The sequence below is a fragment of the Strix aluco genome, chromosome 18 (assembly GCF_031877795.1).
Source record: "Strix aluco isolate bStrAlu1 chromosome 18, bStrAlu1.hap1, whole genome shotgun sequence".
In the NCBI taxonomy this organism is placed as follows: domain Eukaryota; kingdom Metazoa; phylum Chordata; class Aves; order Strigiformes; family Strigidae; genus Strix; species Strix aluco.
This window is the reverse complement of record NC_133948.1, coordinates 12236839-12258568: the sequence shown is the minus strand read 5'-3', so window position 1 is coordinate 12258568 and position 21730 is coordinate 12236839. Positions and strand designations below refer to the sequence as shown.

The window sequence follows — 21730 nt, the reverse complement described above, 5'->3', positions numbered from 1 at the left end:
TCATCCCCAGCTCTCTGCAACCTCCTTTCAGGGAGTTGTAGAGGGCCATGAGGTCTCCCCTCAGCCTCCTCTTCTCCAGACTAAACAACCCCAGTTCCCTCAGCCGCTCCTCGTAAGACCTGTGCTCCAGACCCTGCACCAGCTCTGTTGCCCTTCTCTGGACACACTCGAGTCATTCAATGGCCTTTTTGGAGTGAGGGGCCCAAAACTGAACCCACTCATCGAGGTGCAGCCTCACCAGTGCCGAGTACAGGGGTAAGATTCCTTCCCTGTCCCTGCTGGCCACGCTACTTCTGATACAAGCCAGGATACCACTGGCCTTCTTGGCCACCTGGGCACACTGCTGGCTCATGTTCATCCGGCTGTCAATCCACACCCCCAGGTCCCTCTCTGACTGGCAGCTCTCCAGCCACTCCTCCCCAAGCCTGTAGTGCCGCTGGGGGTTGTTGTGGCCAAAGTGCAGCACCCGGCATTTGGCCTTATTGAAACTCCTCCAGTTGGCCTCAGCCCATCGCTCCAACCTGTCCAGATCTCTCTGCAGAGCCTCCCTACCTTCGAGCCGATCAACACTCCCATCCAACTTGGTGTCATCTGCAAACTTACTGAGGGTGCACTCGATCTCCTTGTCTAGATCATCAATAAAGATGTTAAACAGGAGTGGTCCCAAAACTGAGCCCTGGGGGACACCACTCACGGCCTTCCCAGTTTCAGGCTCTCAGCACTAAACAGAGGGGTCTCTCTGAATGTGTTTCTCTCTAGTAAAACACAAATCTAGCTTGGGGCACAATGCTTCTCCTAACCACATCCCTCCATATGCACCAGACAAAACAAGGCTCTTCGAAATATGTGGCTCTTCCCTTCTACCTTCAGTAGATAGGTAACGTGAACCAGAAAGTTCTATTTTTTCATTTGTAAACTGTGAGCTAAGCAACAACTGTTCTATAAATTTATAAGACAAATAAACTGTGAGCATCAGTAGGCAATATTCTTTCCCTGCCCATCTTTCTGTGCAATTCTAAGTGTCTTAATTAGCAGCATGAATTATTTGCCATGGTAGTAGGGAAATAATCAAAGCACAGAATGATGATTTCCCTGAAAGTTCAAGTGGAAGACACTGGCTAGAGATACACCACCTGAGACATTATTAGCAAAAGACAAACACGTCCAAGCCCAGACTATTGCACAAGTGAAAAATTCCTTTATAAAACAATACAACTATATGAATGCTATGATGTTCCTCATGGTGAGCTATGAGAAATGTAAGCAATTGAGGTTGGAAACGTCCTAGCACATCTGTGACAGTTACCTAACTTAATGTTCAGGCAATTGTCACAGGCAAGTTGTAGCAAAACAGTAGTGTCTGTAGCATCTGATTACAGACTTCCGATGCCACACCATAAGCCATTCAATAGAAATTATTTTCTTTCAAGCAGTTAAACAATTATGAATTCCTAAAGGAAACAAAAAAACCCAGTCCAAGTGAATGCCCCTAAATACAGAAGCTCTTCCTAAAGTTTGTGTATACAGGCTATTTAATTTAAAATAGAGTTTAGCGCTTCTAGAGTCAATCATTCTTTCTCCAGAACAGTTTGGAATAGTTGAGTGACACTACAAAAGACAGTTCAAGTTTCTGGCACCTTAAAATATCTAGAACAGCAGAAATATTTCTCTTTATAATTAATAAATAAACCAAACAATGTGAAGTGTCAGAATAAACAAATAAGCCACAAAAAGCATCACAGAATTGCCCAGAGCTAACTGTCCATACAGACAAGTTTAATGACTAGTTACATGGAATTTCTTTTTAAGAAGAGTCCTTTAACTGTTAATATTGGGGGTTTTTTTTGCTAATACTAATTATCTGTACCACTGCTTGTATGTTGTAAGAGACAAGCACTTTACAGTAACGAGTCCAAGAAGTGATATAACAGAAATACTTTCATCTCCAGCATACACAATGCAAAGCTGCTATTTAGACAAAATGCTGGCCTAATGGCTACAGCCCAAATTGAACAGAAAACCTAAATTCAGGAGCACACTCTGGCTCATAACTCCCATTTTGACTATAGAGATGGAATATGTCTTAGTGTGAAAATTACACTTGGTACAGAACACAATGGCTTGTTAATAAGCAAAGCAGGTAACCGATTACCTTGCCATTAAACTCTGCTGAGATCACAGACTTCCAATTCTCTCTTAACATCATGAAAACAACAGCACAGATCTTAAACCCGACCAATGCAGTTACATAAAGGGTTTCTCAGCCGCTCTCTTCACATTTTCTACTTCAGAGAGAGATTTTGTAACTTTCCAGCGGGGAAAGCATAGCTTGGCTAGGCAGCAAGGAGGTTTTGTAGCTGATTTAAACAGAGCAACACCTCAAGAGGAATTAGGAACCACAGGGCAGCAGAAATACAGCATGCTCCTTGAACCTTACCCAGCACACCTTCACATTCATGTGAGCTTTCCTCCTGGGAAGAGAGGAACCCAACACAGGTTAGTCACTTCCCTAATTGCAAAATCAAAAGCAAGTTCTGGTACCTCTCTGGTACATTCATACCATAATAAAAAGATTTGAAATAATTACTTTTGTGATGAAAATTGCAAATGGTATTACAGAGTTTTGCAGGACTTTTATTACCATTTGGGCTTATGTTCCCCACTTGCCTTCTATCAGAAATGGGGGGTGGCATACCTTTAAGTTTAATAACACAAGATCTAAAAAAAAAAAAAAAAAAGTTCGGTTGCAAACATGCAAAAAATTTAACTGAGAAGCCCCCCCATCAAGAAAACATCCACTTAGCATGGATTTCTAAAAAATACCTCAACATATTATATACCCAAGACACTTTTAGTTACAAAACATCTACCACTCAAAGCAACCTTTGTTTCCAAAATAAGACTACTATGAATTTCTATTAGTTGGGCATTTTGCAGAGTCACTATCTTCAGGTGTCCACAACCTTAAGAAAACCTGAATACTTGCTTGATTTTAGTGTTGAATAGCTTGCATGGAAAAAATATGGGGCATCACTCCCCTGATAAGGCATCATACTTTCTAAGAATCATGAATTCACATCACTCCTACAACTATTTTAAAACTATTTCCTTTGTTCCTCTCTCTTGCACAAATGGCCAGCAAAAGAATTAATAAGCCAGAGAAATGGAGGATAAATTGGATCTCTTCAGATGACTGGGAGCATTATTCAGTGTCCAGAGGGGTCAGGAGATTCTGTTATCTCACTTCAACAAACAGGTCTGAATTCTGAAAGACTGGCACTGCAGCCTTTCCAAATTAGTCATATAGCTCCTATTAATAAATTGCCATGGAGTTCTGTAATCCTGCTCATCCAAAGCTATCCATTTCCTATGCGGTACCAAGATACAGGATATTCAACTGCAAGGTTCCTATTAGCATGGAAAAATTCCATTACAACAAACTTCCAATAGCTGAACTATAAACAGTAAATTCAAGGCTATTATTAGTAACAAGGGATAACAAATTTTCGCACTTTACAATAATGAAACTATACTAGTATTTTCCAGAACTGAAGCAAAAAGTTATTTGAACAAGATTCCAGACAATTGAATCTTTAACATAAGAAAACACAGCCTGTCTTCAGCCTCATCCCAGACACCGTCAGTCATCCAAGGCCAGAAATGGCATTTTTCTGAATAAGGTTGTTCAAGATAAATACTCTACATGACTAATAGCCCAACTTCACCTTCTGCCTCTTGTTCCTCTTATAGCCATATTACCCAAGTATCAGACATCCGCTGAAGCCTGATCCAGGGCTAAGCTACATCGAATTGCAACTGAGCCAAGGCACAACATCCCAGCCATATTTATTAACATTCAAGCATATGCAGAATATTATGGTTGTCACAGTGCCAGCAAGCAGTTAAAAAAGGGCAATGACAAAAGAAAACAGATTAATTATGTGGCCGAAAGAGAGGACTCTCACAATATGCAGAGAAATTCCTGTACATCTGTTAACCTGCAATATTCTGCAAGAGAAATCTCAGCGTGAAGGGCAGAGCCCCACAGCAACACTGCTGTGCTGAGACTGTCCTTCAGCCCATTCAGGCAAGTGCAGATTTTGCACGGCCACAGTGGTCAGACTCCTGCCAAGGTGTCTTAATTGTGTGAGCCAAAGTGACTGTTCAGTTTGCTACACCAAGAGCTAACCAGGTAGCCCTCAGCTGAAAAGCACGAATAATCCAGCACTAGAGACACGACAAGCTGTGTTGCCTTTGAGGACCTAATAAAAAAACTTTACCTTGAAAATCTTACTGTAAAGCACTGTAAGACAAAGAGGTGTTCATTTTGGCAGCTTTGCTTGGACAGGAAACAAATATTTAAGTATTTTTGCTCAGTGTGTTAAGACAGTAAATCTTAACAAATCTGTACTCTGACTTCTTACGGGATGCAGAGAGGCAGATAACAGACTAAACCAAAAAAGTTCAGACCAAAGTAAGTATCTCCACTTGAAGCAACACAGCAAAAGTACAGCAGGTTTCCTAACAAGCACACAAAGGAATACCACTACTCAATGTTATTATCTGATCTGATCCAGAAGCCAAGCTGATCCTCTTCTATGTATAGTTTCACTCAAGACACATATATTATACTGGACAGTCCATCTTGAGTGGCCTAACTCACTCTCAAAGTATTACCCCTAAAACATTCTGTGCATATTGCTGCTTAACTTCTTTGCCTTGTGGCCAGCTCCATCCTTTATCACCAGGCTCTCACTCTAGCCCTGCTCCTCGCCTTGCATGGGCATCCCAAGGTTCTAATCAAAGCTTCACTCCAGGAGAGCAAACTGCCCCAGACCACTATAAAGTCTGTGCCCAGTTCTGGACTTTGTAACTGTCAACACATCTAGATCCAGCAGTACAGATATTCTTCCACTAATCTTGTTCTAACCATCTGGAGTATAATACTTACTGGAGTCAAGGCCTAATAAAAGAGGTGTTTATTCACATTCATAAGGTTTCCTTCTGTAAGTGATAGGGCTGATCATGCAGAGCAGAACTTGGATAGCAGAATGTGCTGCGAATCCCACCTCTTTGGTAAGTCACTGCCTCCTCATAAAGGAAATGTAACAACTGAAGCTCCACAGTGGTTCAGAGACTGAGAAAGTGCAAGAATACTTGTACTAGAACCATACAACTTGTTTATCTGTGAGATATGGGCGTTTTAGCAATGAATGCTACAAAAAAGCTTAACATGTACATATGCAGGCACTACTGGGAAGAATTCATTCAATTAAATCCTAGAATAGGTCCCAGGAAGATACCCTAGCAGGGAGCCCAGGGTCTCTATCTTTTCCAACAACTAGGTATCATCACTTTGTAGTTTACATAGATTCAAACATGCAGCTGGCCAAACTGATGGAAGAACACTCACCTAAAATGTACAGACACTATGAAGGCCTCTCAGGTATGGAGGATATTGACCTGAATGCTGCATTGCTTCCTAGACAAAACGCATCTTTCCATCCCAGTATAAAAAATATTTTTTCTTATTTTGAAGTTTAACTTCTACAGCAATTCCCATAATTAAGTTACAAATATGCAGAATACCTTGATTCTCTCTTTTTAAAGATACCAAATGTAGTAGGCTCTCTAATCAGAAAAAAGGCTTTGTTTTTATCACTAAGTCAGAAAAGTGGATGTTATCTCATCTATATTGACTCTACTGTTGACTTAAAAAAACAGAACAAACCCACACCTCATACCTCTGACACTTAGGCCAGTATTTTATTGATTATGTGCTTGGAAATCCAAACTCTTTTTAGCAATGTATTCTGAAGTCAGATCAAAAAATAAAACTAACAACTAATGGTTTAATCAAAGCTTTTAACAATCAGGCCTTACAATCAACAAGCCAAAACCAAAGTCAAATTGATCAATATGACCTTGTCAATATGACCAGAAAGAGCAGCTCAGTGCTACTGATGAGTTGACTTACCCACACATACAGGATAACGATATATACTTCATCACAACATGCCTGAGTAGAATTAAATACTATTTTCATAAAAATTACATAAAAGAATGAGTTAACACCATCAGAACCAAACTATGAATCTTCAGTGACAATCTTGAAAGTACATTCCTCTATGAGTCAAAGCTATAGAGTAGCCAGTCTGTCTAGCCAGATTTAAGCAGCTTTCATCATGCCAGGTCTGTATCAAGACAAATTAATGTTGTCAGATGATAGCTGGTGAGATTCTGAGGCAAACGTGACTATTCACAACTGCACAAAGTGAAGAGAGGGGATTCAGCTGGCATGAAAATACAAAATAGAGCCCATCAAAACAGGCACACCTCCAATTAAGAGAGGCAAACTCGAAAAAAGGTCTTGACACTAACAAATGTGGCCACTTTACAGATAAACACCACTGCATACATGAGCAAAGTTATGTCCTGTGATAGACCGGACAGGGCCTGATCTCTGCCTTATAACCTGTGTACAAGAGAAGCACGGTACATTCATACACTTGAGTGTCAGGCTTAAGGTAGCAGTTTCAGTTCCAGGTGCAAAAAACAGGCACAGAAGAACAGACAGAGACTGTTTTCAACAAAATTCTAGCCCAAATATCTAAAAACCTTTGTTTGTGACAACAAAAAGTAGGAACGTTCTTTAGAGAGGGTGCTTTGGGAATCTTATGAAACTTCTTACAGTAAAGCACCCTGCAGAGAAGTATTTCTGTTTTATGGCAGACTTTTTTCATCTTTTGATTTAGCTTTAAGGTAGCTCTTTTTTATGTTCAATCTGCAAAAACATAAAAAAAATAAAGAGAAAGATAACTAGCTGGAAAAGTAACATTGGGGTTCTTGTAAGGCACTTTAGTATGATAAAGAGGTTCTTTCTGTTCTGTACCATCTGTAACGGCTTACAGCTGCATCTGCTTTAGAAGCAGTCAAGTTAGCAGAAAATTAAAAAAACCCCAAAACTCCAGCTCTTCACTATTTAGCTTTAAAGTTTCCTTTTTCGAGAGAAAAAAAAAAGCAGCTCTTTAAACTATTTTCAACATAAAGCTTAATTAGATTCTACTCTTCATCTTCAAAACCCTGCAGAGATCATAATATTCCCCATGAGAGCTTTTAGCCCTTTGTGATAACTTCTCAGAGCAGCTATTCAAGTGAAGGTATAGGATCAGCCACCTCAAGAAAGGAGTTCACAAAGCAGATAATCTTTCCTCCAGCAAACAGACCATCAATCTGAACTCGTAAAAAGGACTAGAATGACCTTGCGCCATCAAACCTGGAAAGCAACACGCAGACATAACTCACCTCATCAGTCTCCAATACAGGCTACAGAAATCCATACAATCCAGCTCCGTTTCCTCTGTTTGCCGCCTGCTATTTCACCAACCTCACCTTTAGCTAACAGTCACCTGGAAAATGGACTTCCCACTGACTAAATAAGTCAAAGTCATGCTACACCTATTTTATCTTGCCAAATGGGTCTGACACAGATGATGGTGAGATAAATCACAATTGTAGCCTTGAAAGTGGTAAATTTATATTAGTAAAAACAATCCTTTGTGTAACAACATACCACTGAGCTTTGGTCTCATACGTCCAACGTATCTATACCAACAGCTGGTTAATCCTAATTACAATGATTATTCAGAATTCATTGTTGAATTTCTACCCACTACAAAATTTTCCAAATAAATTTAAATCAAGTTTTAAATTGGAGCTAGCTATCCAACAGAAGGGATGGCAGATTGCTAACTGCCACAGACACCAGAACTAACACTGCAGCAGAGAGCACCATAACTCAGCTGCTGTGTTCACCTCTGTCCTGCTAATTGCACTACCACAGAGCTCAAACATTTTGCAATGCTAGTTCTTGCCCAAGCTATGCTATCTCAAGTGGAATAAGCTGAACGTATTAATCCACATAACTACTGAAATTTAAATAAATCCTGAGGATATACACTTGCTACTAGTTTAACCTGTGTGGAGAACCACCCTGCAAAACTACCTGTACATCACTGCTGTAGAGTCAGGTGCACCAAATTTGCATGCTGAGATCACTTGATTTTTTGTACCACCTGAAACTAGGCTGCACCACAAATCCATCTGTACAGTGCTTTTGCTATTCTAGCATGAAGTTGCTATTCACTGTACTACTGTCATGAAAAAATAGTGGAAGCAAGAAGTTCCCAAACTTCTGTGATTCAGTGGAACACTATCAGTTCTTAACATTTCTATTGATCTCTGTAAACTTCTGACAAACTTCTGACAAAAGTTATTTAAAATTATGTATCATTGCAAATTTATTAGAAGTAATCAGATGAACAAAAGGACTTTTTAAAGATACCACTGTCCCAAACCAGCAGAGTCCATATGAATGAAGAAATAAATATGGGCTTTCGAGACAGAAAATGGCAAGCAGAAAAACACTGACCAGGTAGGACTAATCAGTAACACCAGAGGACTGGAGGGTGCTTGGCTTTACAAGCCAGTAGTTCACACTGCACAGTCTATTTTTTTTCTTTTAGCAGACAGACTGAAGAATAATCTAGATTGACACTTATTCCTGCAGGTAAGGTTACCAAGTCATGCCTAAAGTTAAAGACTCTGTGTGTGAACAGAGGGTGGAAGCCCCTGGATCTCCTCCTGCTTCCCCTACACTACCTCTGTCACGGAGATCCCTGCAGAAATGAGGCTAAGGTGTAAATATGGAAGAGAATAATTTCACAGTCTTCAGCTACATGCCCGTGCTGCATGGGAAAATACTTTCTTGGGTCAAAAGCCTATGAACTTAGCTACAGGAAGTAAAGGAAGAACATCCAAAGCTGACAGACACAGAAAATACTGAAGGAAGGAGGAGATAAGAAATGAAAGTCAAACACCATAATTCTTTCAGATTCCACTAGTTAGGGGAAATGCTACCATATATAAACTGTAAGATATGATTACATCTCTCTAACTTCTACATGAGCAACTTCTGTACTAAGAGAGTCATCTTAAGCACAAGACTGTGCCATAGAGAATAATTTTCTTAGTGTGTTCTCCTCTACTTCAGGACATGGCTGTGATAATTTTAAAGAACCTCTGTCCTGACATCCTGAAAAAAAACTCTCTCTATCCTTAAACCCTGTCCCCACACAAGTGAAGTATAAGGATAGTCTCATTTAATATATTTATTATTTTGAATCCTTGTTGTCATAGGATATTAAAAATGTTCTGGTTTAACTGATTAGTTATCAGTTACAGAGCATCCTTCCAAAAAGTCAGCAGAACATTCTGACTTTCTGACACCCCTGTCTATATCATGCCACTTAATGTGACATACAGATACAGAGGTTATCCAAGGGAATTTGGGACCTCAGGCTTAGACCTGGCCCTAAAAAGAAATACTCAACAGAATCTAATAACAAAGATGACAGCACAACAACTACACAATTTATCAGTTCCAGTACAACGTCATCACAGTGGTTCTGCCGGACAGACACACTAAATGTGTCATGAGAGTGGAGTTTCTGTAGGGATGGCACGTGAGAGAAGAGCCCTGGTTTGGCAGATCGGAGTATTTCAAGCAGAGGCCCCACTTGTAAAAGATGTAGGAGAAAAGATCAACATTAGCATCCTTGGAAGAATTACAGAGGGAGAAAGGGGATCAGTAAGTGTTGCAATGACACATATGCCTCATTAATCTTATTAAATCACCACCGTTCAAAGTCAGTTTGATTGCCTGGATCCAGTTCAGCTAGCACACTAGCTTGTGTTTCACTCCACTCAACCCACATAATTGGCTGAATCGTTTCAAATTTTAATCTTAATCAGTTATGCTAAAGCAATGTAGCACCAAAAAGAAAATGTGCACAACGATTTTTTTCCTACCAATTTCAGCCTTGGTTCTTTCTGGAAACTTTACTCAGACTGTCACCAGAATAAAATCAGACTGTTTTACTAAATGGCTTGTGTCAATTATTTGCTTTCAGAGCATATTATAATGCTTAGAGCCATCATAAAATGTCAAAGGGCAATAAAGATGGTGGCACTTATGCCAGAGATTTTGATACATCACATTACCAAAATAATGAAATAAAATAGCTGAAATACTAAAAAAGACCAGAATCCGTTTTGCTCTTCTTCCAAATTTTAGGAAATCAAAATCACTGCATTTTAAAAAGCATGACATGTATTTCAAAGTTCTTCTTGTAGGAAGGTTTCAAAAGTACACATTTTTTGGCAATGTGTTTCAGTGACAAACGATTATTGACAGAGATTTAAGCAACTGAATCTAGTACTTAAAACTGTGGTATTCACCAAAACACAACTCATCTCAGAAGAAGTTAATATTCTCAGTTTGACCTGTCTGGTGGTCCCCACACAATTCCTCAAATTCCAACAGCATCAGGTTGCTTAACTCATACCAAAATCCCAAAGTGCACAAAACAGGGTATTACTTTATTGGATCACACCTTCAACAGAAGAAAGAAGAGGTTCATCGAACCTGACACAAACCACAAGAAAAGCCAGTGATAATGGTAGATCCACACACCTAACAGCTCATTTACCTATGACACAGGACATCATATTCAGATTTTCTTCTGTTTGTGGGAATTCAACCTTTCATCTCTAGAAAAGCAGCCTCAACTACCCCCACAGACTATAGCCCCTTCAGTCTTCCAAACTACATTTTTATCAAGGCAGGAAGTGGAACAGAGGTCCCCACCAATCCCAAATTAGTACTTTGATCACTAAGGCAGAAGGGCATGCCTGCTTCCTGGCCCAGCAAATATTTACAGTATTCTATATTAAGTGAAAGAGATTTAAATGGACATAGAAAGCTCAACCTCTGAATAACACATAGTTTGGCGATGAGAGCACTCCCCTGGAAGGTGAGAGATGCAAGGTCAGAAACCCTGCGGGATGGAACTGATCTCCTATATCCTGGCCAAGTTCTCTAATCACTGGGTAAAAGCAAGGAACCATTAACTTCTGCTGCCACAATATCCTGAAAAGGCTAAAGGCAGAACTGACAGAAATCTTAATTGAAATAGGTGCTGCACACCAGCACCAAGAAAACATTGATTTATGTTCTTCACTATAAATTTTTCTTAAAGAATTAATATATTAGTAAATACAGCCTTTACATTGAAGCAGGAACATTTTTTTCCCTTTGCTAATCAGAGACATTATATATATGTACATTCAAGTAACTGTAAACTTCAACTAATACCATGCTCTTTGCCTTATTTGTCTTTCAGTCCAGCGTTGTAGACAGAGTCCCTGCCTACATGACATACAGTCTGAGATAGCAAAAGCTAGAGGGAGAATAACAAACAAGTGAAGTGAGACTGGTACTGAAAGACAAACATATTAACTCTAAACCTGATATTATCAAATTTACTGAGGTTTAAGTCACTTTTCTGATGCCAGACACTCACACACATTCATACAACGACATTCTTGTCCTCAGGAGGCTTCTAACAACCGTTAAAATGGAGTGTGGTCAGTAATTTCAGTTCCTGACAAATGTAAGATTAAAGGCCAAACTCCAGGTTTGTATGCCAAGCTTTCACGACAGATTTTAGACAGTATGCACAACAGAATTTCATATATATGCTTTGCAACCTGTCACCTAGAAAGTGCAATACTTTAAAAATTCAGGTGAATTATTTGGTTTGTTTGTTGTAAACTGCCTCCCATCCTCAACACACCTGAATTAGTCAGTTAAGGTCTCCCAACCTAAACTGAGCAAAGCAAGTAAAAAATCTTGAATGCAAAAAATGATTTTACTAGTACTTGACAAGTTCTGTCAACAAGCTGTAGCTCCTCTTACTCCCTGCCCTCCCACATACACATCTAACCCAGCCAACTAAGACTTAAAAGCACTATCTCAGTCTTCTGGAAGACACTGTATTTTAATTCACGGCAGTAGCATGTTAAATGCTTAAATGTAATTAAAGCGAATTCTCAGACCTCTGAATCTAGAAAGACTTTTAACACCAACCAGTTTGAATTCTCCCAGAAGCAAAGATGGCATCATACATTTACACTTATTCCAAAATTCAGTAGCTTTATTGATTACTCTGACACATCGTTAGACTTAATTTCCACACCCTTTGCATTACGTAAAGAAGTTTCTAAATATATCACCATTTCACTCATCAAACATTTGATGGCTAATACAAGAATCATTCCACTGATTAAAACATTTAAGAGGGAGTTCAGTTGTTTTTAAGATTAGTGACTCAATACAGCCGCTTCTTTTTTTGTTCTTAGCTTACCCTCCCAGTCTGCCTCCTAATCATCACCCTGACAGGACACGCACACACTGCAATCCATATTACTCTTATACAACACTCTGGGAAAGGAAAAATTTATTTGGTTTTGGTGTAGAAATCTCCTTCTCCTTCTCTCTTCACATATGAAGGAAGCTGTGAAAATCTTTTGTGCATTCAAAGGGCAAAAAAAAAGAACAAAGCAATCACTATTGCCAGACTGGGCAACAGTAAAAAGGGAGGGGGTGTTACATCAGGCCTTGAAAAACACTAAACACCTACTAACTGAAGATAAAACAAGAGATGCATGCTGCTGTGGCTTCTAAATAGGATCCAGTGCAAAAAATCCTACCACATGGTGCTAGAAATTAAGGAAAGACCAAGTATTTCACAAAGTAATGATCTAGGTCCTGCTGCTTCCATACTCATCTGTTGTAATACTTCCAATAGCTTGATGCCTGTAGATAAAATCCTTGGCATTTACTAACCATGCGTACACTGATGATGGGCAAACGTCTCTTCACATATTTGTTCCCTCCTCTGTTGCGTAGCAGGAACTTTTGTCACTACTCAGTCCCATTTCCTCGCTGGAATACAGACAGGAAGCAAAGGTATTCTACAACCTCTGTCCTCTCCCAATCCATTCCACTTGCAGGAGATAAATTTCAGCTCTCATTTAATCTAGAAAATCACGTGCAACCCTGCGATGCAGCAGTTGCATTTCTCTGTGGCTTGCAGATTTGAGTAATGGCAGTATCATACATAGCTCTCATAACTTCCTTCTATTATTGGAGGTACTTGACAAAGAAAGTTTCTCTACTCACTACTGACAAGTATTTTATTCAAATACCCTTTCTCTTAAAAAAAGTGCATATCCTTTGAAAGAGCATTTCCATCTGGCACTTAACCCACATTTCACATTAAAATTAGTTTTTCCAGGATGACAGTATTCAGTTTCACCAGCAAAATTCTCAGTAGATCTTCCTTTCAGGGATAACACACCTATATGTGAAATACTGGGTCAGCAAGACTACTGAAGACATTAAAAAAAAAAGAGTTAAATAAAACTACAGATGGTTATAGGTGTGGACATCACTGAAGAAAAAAAAAAGGAGAAGAAGTTGTTGCAAGAAATAACTCACAAGAGTAGTGACAAAAGATAAGTTATGTATTTAAAATTATGAAAGGGATGAGGAAAAAGCGTAAGTACCTCCTGCTTATAATATCTTAATAAAAGAAAGTAATTGCAATCAATTTCATTTGGTAATTTAAAGAAAAATATAGTATTTTACAAAACAATAAATATAGCAAAATGAGAATTAGTTCTCATCCCTTCAAAACAACATGATTAATAGAGACGTCAATCACTCAAAAAAGCCCTATTTTGCGTAAGTACTTGACAGTGTTAATGTCCAGTAATCACAGCATGCAAGTACATTTTTTCAAGGTATTTCTAACACATCTTTTTTTTAAAATCAAACCCAAAATAAACCTTTATCATATCTTACGAAGCTACAGTGATTCTGTGATGCATGTTGATAGTTATGCACAAAAAGAGGCGTAATCAAGACTTAAGTCCTGGACAAATGGGAAGCACTACCGCAGCCAGGAACCAACTTACATCTATACAAAGATAGGTATGTGAAAGGATTTTTCTTATTGACAAATTATGTATTTTCAGATGTGAAATAAAGTATCTGCACAGCAGTTACACACTACACCGGAAAAACACAGAAAGCACTCATTCTGAGAAAGCAGCCTTTGCAACACAGAAAAAGGACCGAGTCCGGCAAATGGACAGGATGAGATCTGCCAACTTCAAAACTGTCCAACTGCACTAATTGCTGGGCACAATTCCGTGCAACTCTTCTGTACAGAAGTACCAGTTTCCTCAGTTGAAAACACGTGCATTTTTCCTAAAAGCACTAAAGCACTAGCCAATTTTATGCTGAGCTGCATTACCATAATTAAAAATAAACAAACAGAAGATTGTTGCTAGAAGTGTAAGTAATTAAACATGCATCTACAGAGTAGAGTGCACAAGTTCTAGAACAGGACTCCTTAGTCTGAAACTGGATTTTTGCTCTTTCCATAGCTCCCAAACAATGCTGATCACGGGTCAAAATGCAAAGTGACAGAAACCTCAAAAAAACGAGGACACATGAGTGAATACAGACACAAAAGTACAGTGTTTTGAGATGTAAGCCTCATATCCTTGTTCTGTTACAACCTCGATACTGTAAGAAAGAACCACCATTCTTGTGATCCACCTAGCACACAGTGAAGAACAACTTAAATCCCAACTTCATTCCCCTAAAATACGCAACCAAAAGAAGAGTTAATCCTCCTCCCAGCCACTGTTAAAAACCTTCCCTTTAGAATACTACTATGGCAAAGACAGTCATTCAAAAAAGCAAGGGAGTTAAAGATCAAAATAATGTAGAATTGATGTTTTGTTTCATTTAGTTTTCTAAAGAAAGCTGACAAATCCTGGAATAGTTTACAACTTGTAATTTCATTCTGCGATTAAAACACACTAAGACAATAGTTCACTAGACACATCTAATTAAACTACATTAAACTGCCTAAATCTGTACCGACATTCGTTTACTGTAACAAAACATAGTTAATCCTTTAAGTCAAAGAAGTTGTCTTTTTGCTGTTGTTTTAAAGCAGAGCAGACCACTGCCTGAACTGAGCTCATGAAACAAAATAAGAACATCTAAAAAGCAAAAGACCAATATGTATAATGGTTCTTGACAGAGAAGTGACAGAATATGGGAGAAGGGGCTGCCAAAGGCTCAACATGTGGCAGAACAGAAATCCACACTGGGTTCCAAGTTTTGAAAAAGTAAAGGGAAGGATTTACAGAACCATTCAGAATAGGAATATTCCTTGCATATTCAATCCCTTCTCCACATTCAGCACACACCAAGGTCAAAAGCTGAGATTTAGCTCCCTTTTTAATAAGGATATGGTAACTTTTTTCCAAGAAAACCAACTCTGGATGATATCACTGGAATGAATTTAAAATGCAGTAAGAGTATCACAATTAAATTACTGCAGTGGTCAGGGCAATAGAGCTGATGCACAGGTAAATTATTTGAGATATTCCGGTTGTGATCCGTGACAATACAAAAAAACAAAACTACATGATGAAACCAAACCCCGTCTCTTTCATCCACTGCCAGCTAGGCCCGAGACAGTGTCAGGACACAGAAAAAAATGCCCTCTCATTTGCTATACTTCATGTCTTCCCACAGGAACTGGTCTCTTCCTCCCCATTCTATTTCCTGTACCCAGAACAAGCCTATTGTCACTAGGTGAAAACACACACACATGCCACTGACTTACCAGCCAGCCTACACTGACATAAATCTCCCTTTGGGCAGAGAGATTACCTGCAGCCTCCCCGACGCGAGAGCAGGTACTGTCCCTGCTCCAGGCCCGGAGGATCGCTGTGCACCAGCTCTAGCCATGCAGAGATCCAGCTCACCTAAGGAGACCTCCGGGACAGAGGATGACAGCCACACTAATGCTCACAGCGATCCTCTCCCACTCCCCGGCTGTCAGCGGGGGGGAATCCTCACAGCCCAGCCACCCCATCCCCTCGCTCGCACGACGTCCCTCCTCCCTTCCCCCTAATCCCTCCTACTCAGCCGCGCTTAAACCTCAGGCCCCAGCCCCTCCACCGGCAGCTCCCTTTATGCCCCAGCCCCCCCTCCGCCGCAGCCCGCCACCGGCAGTCCCGCGGCGGACGGCGCGGCGCCGGCTCCCCGCACACCCCCCACAGCCGCGCCCCCCGCCCCGCTCGGGACCCCATCCCCGCGGCGGGGAGCCGCTCGTCCCCGGGCCGGCCGGAAGGAGGCCGGGTCGGAACACCCCCTGCGGTCGGCCCAGCCCGGCCCTCGCCGGGGCCGCTCCCCACCACCCCCGCGGCCCGCAGCGCCGGCGGCCGGCCTCAGCCCCGCGGCTCACCAGGAGTAGGTCTGCTCCGCCATGGCTGCGGCTGGGCGGCCGGCCGGCTGGGCTGTGCGGGGCGGCCAGGCCCCGGGCTCCTCCTCCGCCTCCTCCTCCGCCTCCTCCTCCGCCTCGCAGGCTCCGGGGCTCAGTGGCGGCCCCGCTGCGGCTCCCGGCCCAACATGGCGGCGGCTGTGAGGAGGGAGGGGAGCGAAGGGGGGGTCCCCGCCCGGGCGGGGAGGGGATGGCGGAGAGGGCGATGGTGGTGGCGGGGAGGGCGGAGGCTCAGCAACCGCGACGCAGGGCCGCGCTGGGGCGCCGGCTGGGCCTCATGGCCGGCGAGGCGGCGGCGGCGGCGAGGGGCGGGGCGGGGGCGGGGAGGCGGCGGGCACCGGGGCGGCCAGGCCAGGCCGCGCCGCGTCCCCGCGCTCGCGCACGGCGGGGGCGGGGCCGGGCGGCGCGCGGGGTCACGTGCCCACAACACCCTCACGTGCCGCCACCGGCCGCGCGCAGGCGCCGTGGGGGAGGGAGGAGAAGGAGGAGGCGGCGGCGGCGGCGGCGGCGGTAGTAGTGGGGGGCCGGTTGCTGGTTGTCGGGCCCGGCCGCGCCTCGCGCCGCTGCTCAGGCTCAGCCCCGCGGGCGGACTGCGGGAGCCCCGCCGCTCCCCGCGGTGTGTGTATGGGGCGGGGGTGTGCCTGGCGTCCGGAGGAGGGAGCGGGCGGGAGAGCCGGAGCTTCCTCCACCAGAAAAGCCGAGCTGCGGGTGGGTTTTGAGGCTGGGGGCTTCGCCGAGCTTCCGGCGGGGGAGCGGGACTCCCGACCCCGCATTTCCCGCAGCCGGAGGGGCAGCGCCCCGCAACCCACCGCGCCGGGCGGGCACGGCCGCGGCTTGGCCCGCTGCGGGGCCGGGGGTCAGCGGAGGCGCTTTTGTTTAAAATAACGTGCCCGTGCGGAGGGGCTGCTGCCGCGGGCAGGACCCCGCCTGGGGAAGCCGAGCGGGGGCCGAGCGGTGCGAGCACAGGCTCCCCTGGGCTGCTGGGGGCCGAGGAGGGCGAGCGGGGCTCGCTCGGCTCCGTCCTCAGTGACCGGGTTGGGGGTGGGCTGCGCCCCGGGGCACCCCTGCCAAGCCGGGACACCGGCTGCTCTGGCCGCTGCTGTGGCGCAGCCGTGTCGCCCTGCCAGCTCGCAGCAGGACGTGACTCCCCAGGAACGACTCTGAACTGCTGGTGTGGTGGGTGGGAGTTGGGTGGTAAATGCAAAGTTCAAGATAATTCACAAATTGTGTTTAAATCACAGTGTGTTTCTGGAGTTTGCTCTATCTTTGAATTTGTTATCTTTTAAACAAAGTAAAACAAATGCTCAAAATTAATTTTAAGGAAGGAAAATAACATTCAAGATACTTTGACCAACTAAGAATCAGACACTTCATGTTATCACCAGCCCTATATTAAAACTGCGAGTCCCAGGCAGAGGAACTTGGCAGCCGTTGATGCCGGTCTTGTCTCCCTCAACCCTGGTTTCTCTAGTGCTGCTGCCAAATCGTCAATCCTTGATTATGTTTCTGCCAAATGCAGAACTAGTGTCTTATCTTAGGTTTGCTCACTTGAGTAATCCTTATCTCCTGTTATTTCACTTGCAGCGATTTGTGCAAGTGGGGCTCTGCAGAGTTTAGAGCAATTGTTCCAGTCCAGCTGTGCAGCCTCATTCATTGTTCCTTTTTGTGTGGGAGGGAGAAGAGCCAGTTTTAACTTACAGTTGGAGGTGATGTAACTGCATTAAATATAAATAGAAGAACAATGCCCGGGTCTGGTAAAAATAGGTATTTGTTTAAAAAAAAAAAAAAAGCATAGAGAAATTCTATGCCTTAATACAGTTTTGCTAAAATCTTCAAAAATTAATGGGACATTGGAACATTCTCATTGCAGCTACAGAGATGACAGATGCCTCTAAAACAGCATTTGGAGCCCACTCTAGTTTATTTCTATTAGGATTGAATATTTCCATTTTGTCCATCTTGTTTATTCTCTTAAATGGAAAAAAATTTAGGCTGGTATGCAGTTGTGACTCAGGATCAAAATTAAGGAATGGCTCGTTTCTTCTCAGTTCTGTTCCTAGTTGTCGGTGTAATCTTGGGTGGCTCAATTCATCTCTGCTAGCTCCGTTCCTCCATCAATAAAGAGGAAACTGCAACATGTTCCAACCCCCTGATGTTTTGGGGCACTGCAGAAGGAAGATGCTCCATTTGCAGCGCAGACTGACTTGGTCTCGGTGGAGGGAATGCCTGGGATTCTTGTGCTTCAGTTAAACAGTGCTTTCAGTAAGATGGCACTGGACTTTGAAGGCCTCTCCCTGCTGTATGCCTGTATCTTTATGCATTGAAAACAAGTGATTAGGGTTGTTGTCACACCTCAGCATCCAAATCCTTTCTGCTTTTCACAGCCCTTTGGCCTTGTGGACAGGAATGACCTTAGAGCTCCTGACATAATCAGCACTCTACCCACTTATTAAAATCTCCTTGAGAATCAGATTTATCAGCTGTGAGGTGGAAACACTCAAAGTATGGTGAGTGACTAGCTTACTGGGATCCCTGCTGGGGTGAGTCATGGCAGCTGGGTATACTGGAAGGGTGAGACTGTGAGTAATTTCCTCTCATCCAGCTCAGGCTGGGCTACCTTGAAAAACTTTCTCCCCTGTTTGACCACAGAGCTCTTTGCCCTCCCAACTTACACCCCATGCACAGTACTTGTGCCTGTCTCAGGAGGTATAGAAAGCTTTGGTGGATATATGCAAGGAGAGAGGAGTGAATCATGCTCAAAATCTTCAGGTGTGGGGTACACAGCCTAGTCAGTTTTGGTGGAAATTCTGGTGTTCTCACATACACACATCCCATGTTAAAAAAGTGCTCAGGCTCTGGGTAGGACTTGCACAGTGGAGAAGTTCCCTGTCTTTATTCTTCCTCAGCACAGCAGAAAAATCTACAGTAACAATAAGAAAACAGACAAATAATTTTGAATCCTCACTCTGCTGTGGTGTAACCCCAGTGTCTCTGGGATGCCTGTTTATGCTCTCCTTTTCAGTGATTATGATAGAGTAAATGCAAGAGGAAAAGAGAACCTCTCCATCCTTTTGAATCAATGCAGGGAAAGATAAATCAGTGCTTCAGCCTTCTCTTGGCACTAAAGAGCCTCTTTTTTTTTTTTCCCTGAGCATAGGAGGTAAAACTGATATTGGTATCTATGAGACAATATCCCTGCTTTGTGTCCTTATTGAAATAGCTTCCAATTTCTCAGTCTTGCAAAATTTCCAGTGCATTAATTTGGCACAAATGATTTATAGTTGATGAGCAATTAAAGTATAATTTTTTTCAGCATCTCAGGCTTTGTGACTAGACTACTAAATGATTTCACAGGCTTGCTCTATCATTACAGGATAGCGGTGGGATGAATTCACAGGAGAAATTTATTCCTCCTTGCAGACCCAGCATCTGCTCTTACTGCAAATTGGAGCACTGCTTGCATTCCCCAGATAATTTTCTCAGCATATCTTTTCTACAGTCTTTATTTGGACCTACAAGAGAGCTTTACTCTGTATTTCAGTGACAGTTTACTCTGACATTACAAAGTCGTTCCAAAATACCTGTTCTGGCTGGAACCTTTGATGTAGACTGATGCATTACTTGGACCTGTCTAGGTATTTCAAAACTAGCAGCCAACAAAAGTAAGGTTTTTTTTTTTTCTTTTTATGTTTGGAAGGGTAGCTCCCAGAGGTAAGTGTGGTGGAGAAAAATCAGATTAAAGTACTGGCTACAAAGAGTCCTCACCTCCAAGTTGCTTAAATGTCATTAGATGACATTTAGCTAACCATGTCTTGATTCTGCTATAATGGAGGTGGAAACAGAACCAGAGTAGCTTCATGTAGACACGTCACCTTTCAGGAAAGGACATGACAGGTACAGTTGTCAACCTGCTTGGTTTTAGTAGGAACAAATAGCCTGGAAATGAGCAGAAAGGGAAGGCCAAAAAAAAAAAATATCAAGAGATCCAGTTTTGACAGTATAGGTAGGCTATTCTGTTTGTAAGATCCTTGTGGGATTCCCCTCGATAAAAATAAGGAAACCGTGCACTGACCAGTACGTGCGTCTCTATTCTCTTCACTACCACCTAGTGGGAAACTGCCTCATTAACTGAACTCCAGAGCTGCTCCTGCTCTCCAATCTCATCCTCACCTCGATGGTAGAAACAGTAAGTGATAGGGGAACAGATGGATGACTGGGAAGAAGGACGCGGTCCTGTTTCCCCATTCAGGAAGAGGAAGGGGGGCGGGAGCACGCCTATAATTTAACCCCATTACGCCCTATGGCATTCTCACACAATGCTCTGCATCCAGGTCAGTTCTTAATGGTTGTTACACCTTAGCCTCAGTTTAACTGAGACTCCCAAAGCTTAACAAATGTCTTTGGAGATAAAGAGTAAAACGTTTCTTCTTCTGAATGCAACTGAATCCTGCAAACATGGTAAGGAGAAACTTGGGAAGTTACCCCAGTGTCACAGTCAAAAGGTAGCCTTGTACCCTGCTTTCTCTGAAAGCTTAGGTTGTTCTGTTTCTGATTCTACTACTGAAAATATGGAAGGAGGCACCAATGAAGAAAAAAACAGCTTTCCTCTGTGAAATCACATTTTCGATTATAGTCACATATTTACAACAAAGACTACTAAATAAAACGTAAATGGGGTATATATTTGGAACATTAAACCCATGTATTCAAGTGAGTCCTTTCCCACTGAGATACTCAGGGTTTGCACAAATAGCTGAAATCCAACCCTGCTAAAACAACATATAAATGACAATTATCTCAGATTTTTCACACTCCTGTGTGCTATTTGGGACTAAGCTCCCAATGCACAAATAATAATCAGTTTTGGTACTTGTGTAGCTTTCTCTTCCCCAACCAGAGAAATAAGGGTGAACATTATAATAATAGTTCTCACATTTCAAGGAAGGGATGATGTTACTGTCATTCAGGCCAATAAAGCATTTAGCAGTCTCAGCAGGAAGAACAGTAAAATGGTAAAGAATTATTAAAAGAACCATTTCTCTGTGTTTCTTTTGCCAATGGCAATTTTATCACTATATTCAGGGAACTATACAGGCTCCCTCTGCTAGCACTTCTATCATAAATATATTAAGGGTTTTTTTCCTTCTCTGTGTGCTCCTCGAAGCCACATTACATTGGCTTTATCCCAGCAAATTATTGTATTTTTCATCATGTACACTTAACAATGGATATAATTCATGAAATGAAAACAAAGGTAAAAACAATGTTGATACAAGTCAGGCTTCGGGAGTCTATTCTGCCTTCCATTCTGTTCACAGGACTCTGCTGTTCATTACTTTGGTTTTGTCCTTGTGTAATAAGCAGAATACAGACCAGTAAGTCTAAAATAAGAATCATGTTCCTATTTATACTTTCATGCAGTCGTTCTCAGTGTTAAGTAATCCACTTAATTAGTA

The 21730-nt window shown here is 42.5% G+C and overlaps 1 protein-coding gene across 4 annotated transcripts in view; it reads right to left on the bottom strand.

Annotated features, from left to right (window-relative positions):
- Positions 1-16557, bottom strand: part of SPPL3 (signal peptide peptidase like 3) — a 62476-nt gene extending 45919 nt beyond the window's left edge. For 2 of the 4 annotated variants that reach the window (XM_074844476.1, XM_074844477.1), the window contains exon 1: positions 15757-15866. In XM_074844476.1, the coding sequence (XP_074700577.1) occupies positions 15757-15866 (110 nt within the window). Of the gene's footprint in view, positions 1-15756; positions 15867-16238 lie in introns of those variants that run through there. The other 2 variants (XM_074844478.1, XM_074844480.1) reach the window with 2 other exon arrangements.
- Positions 16558-21730: the final 5173 nt, after the last annotated feature.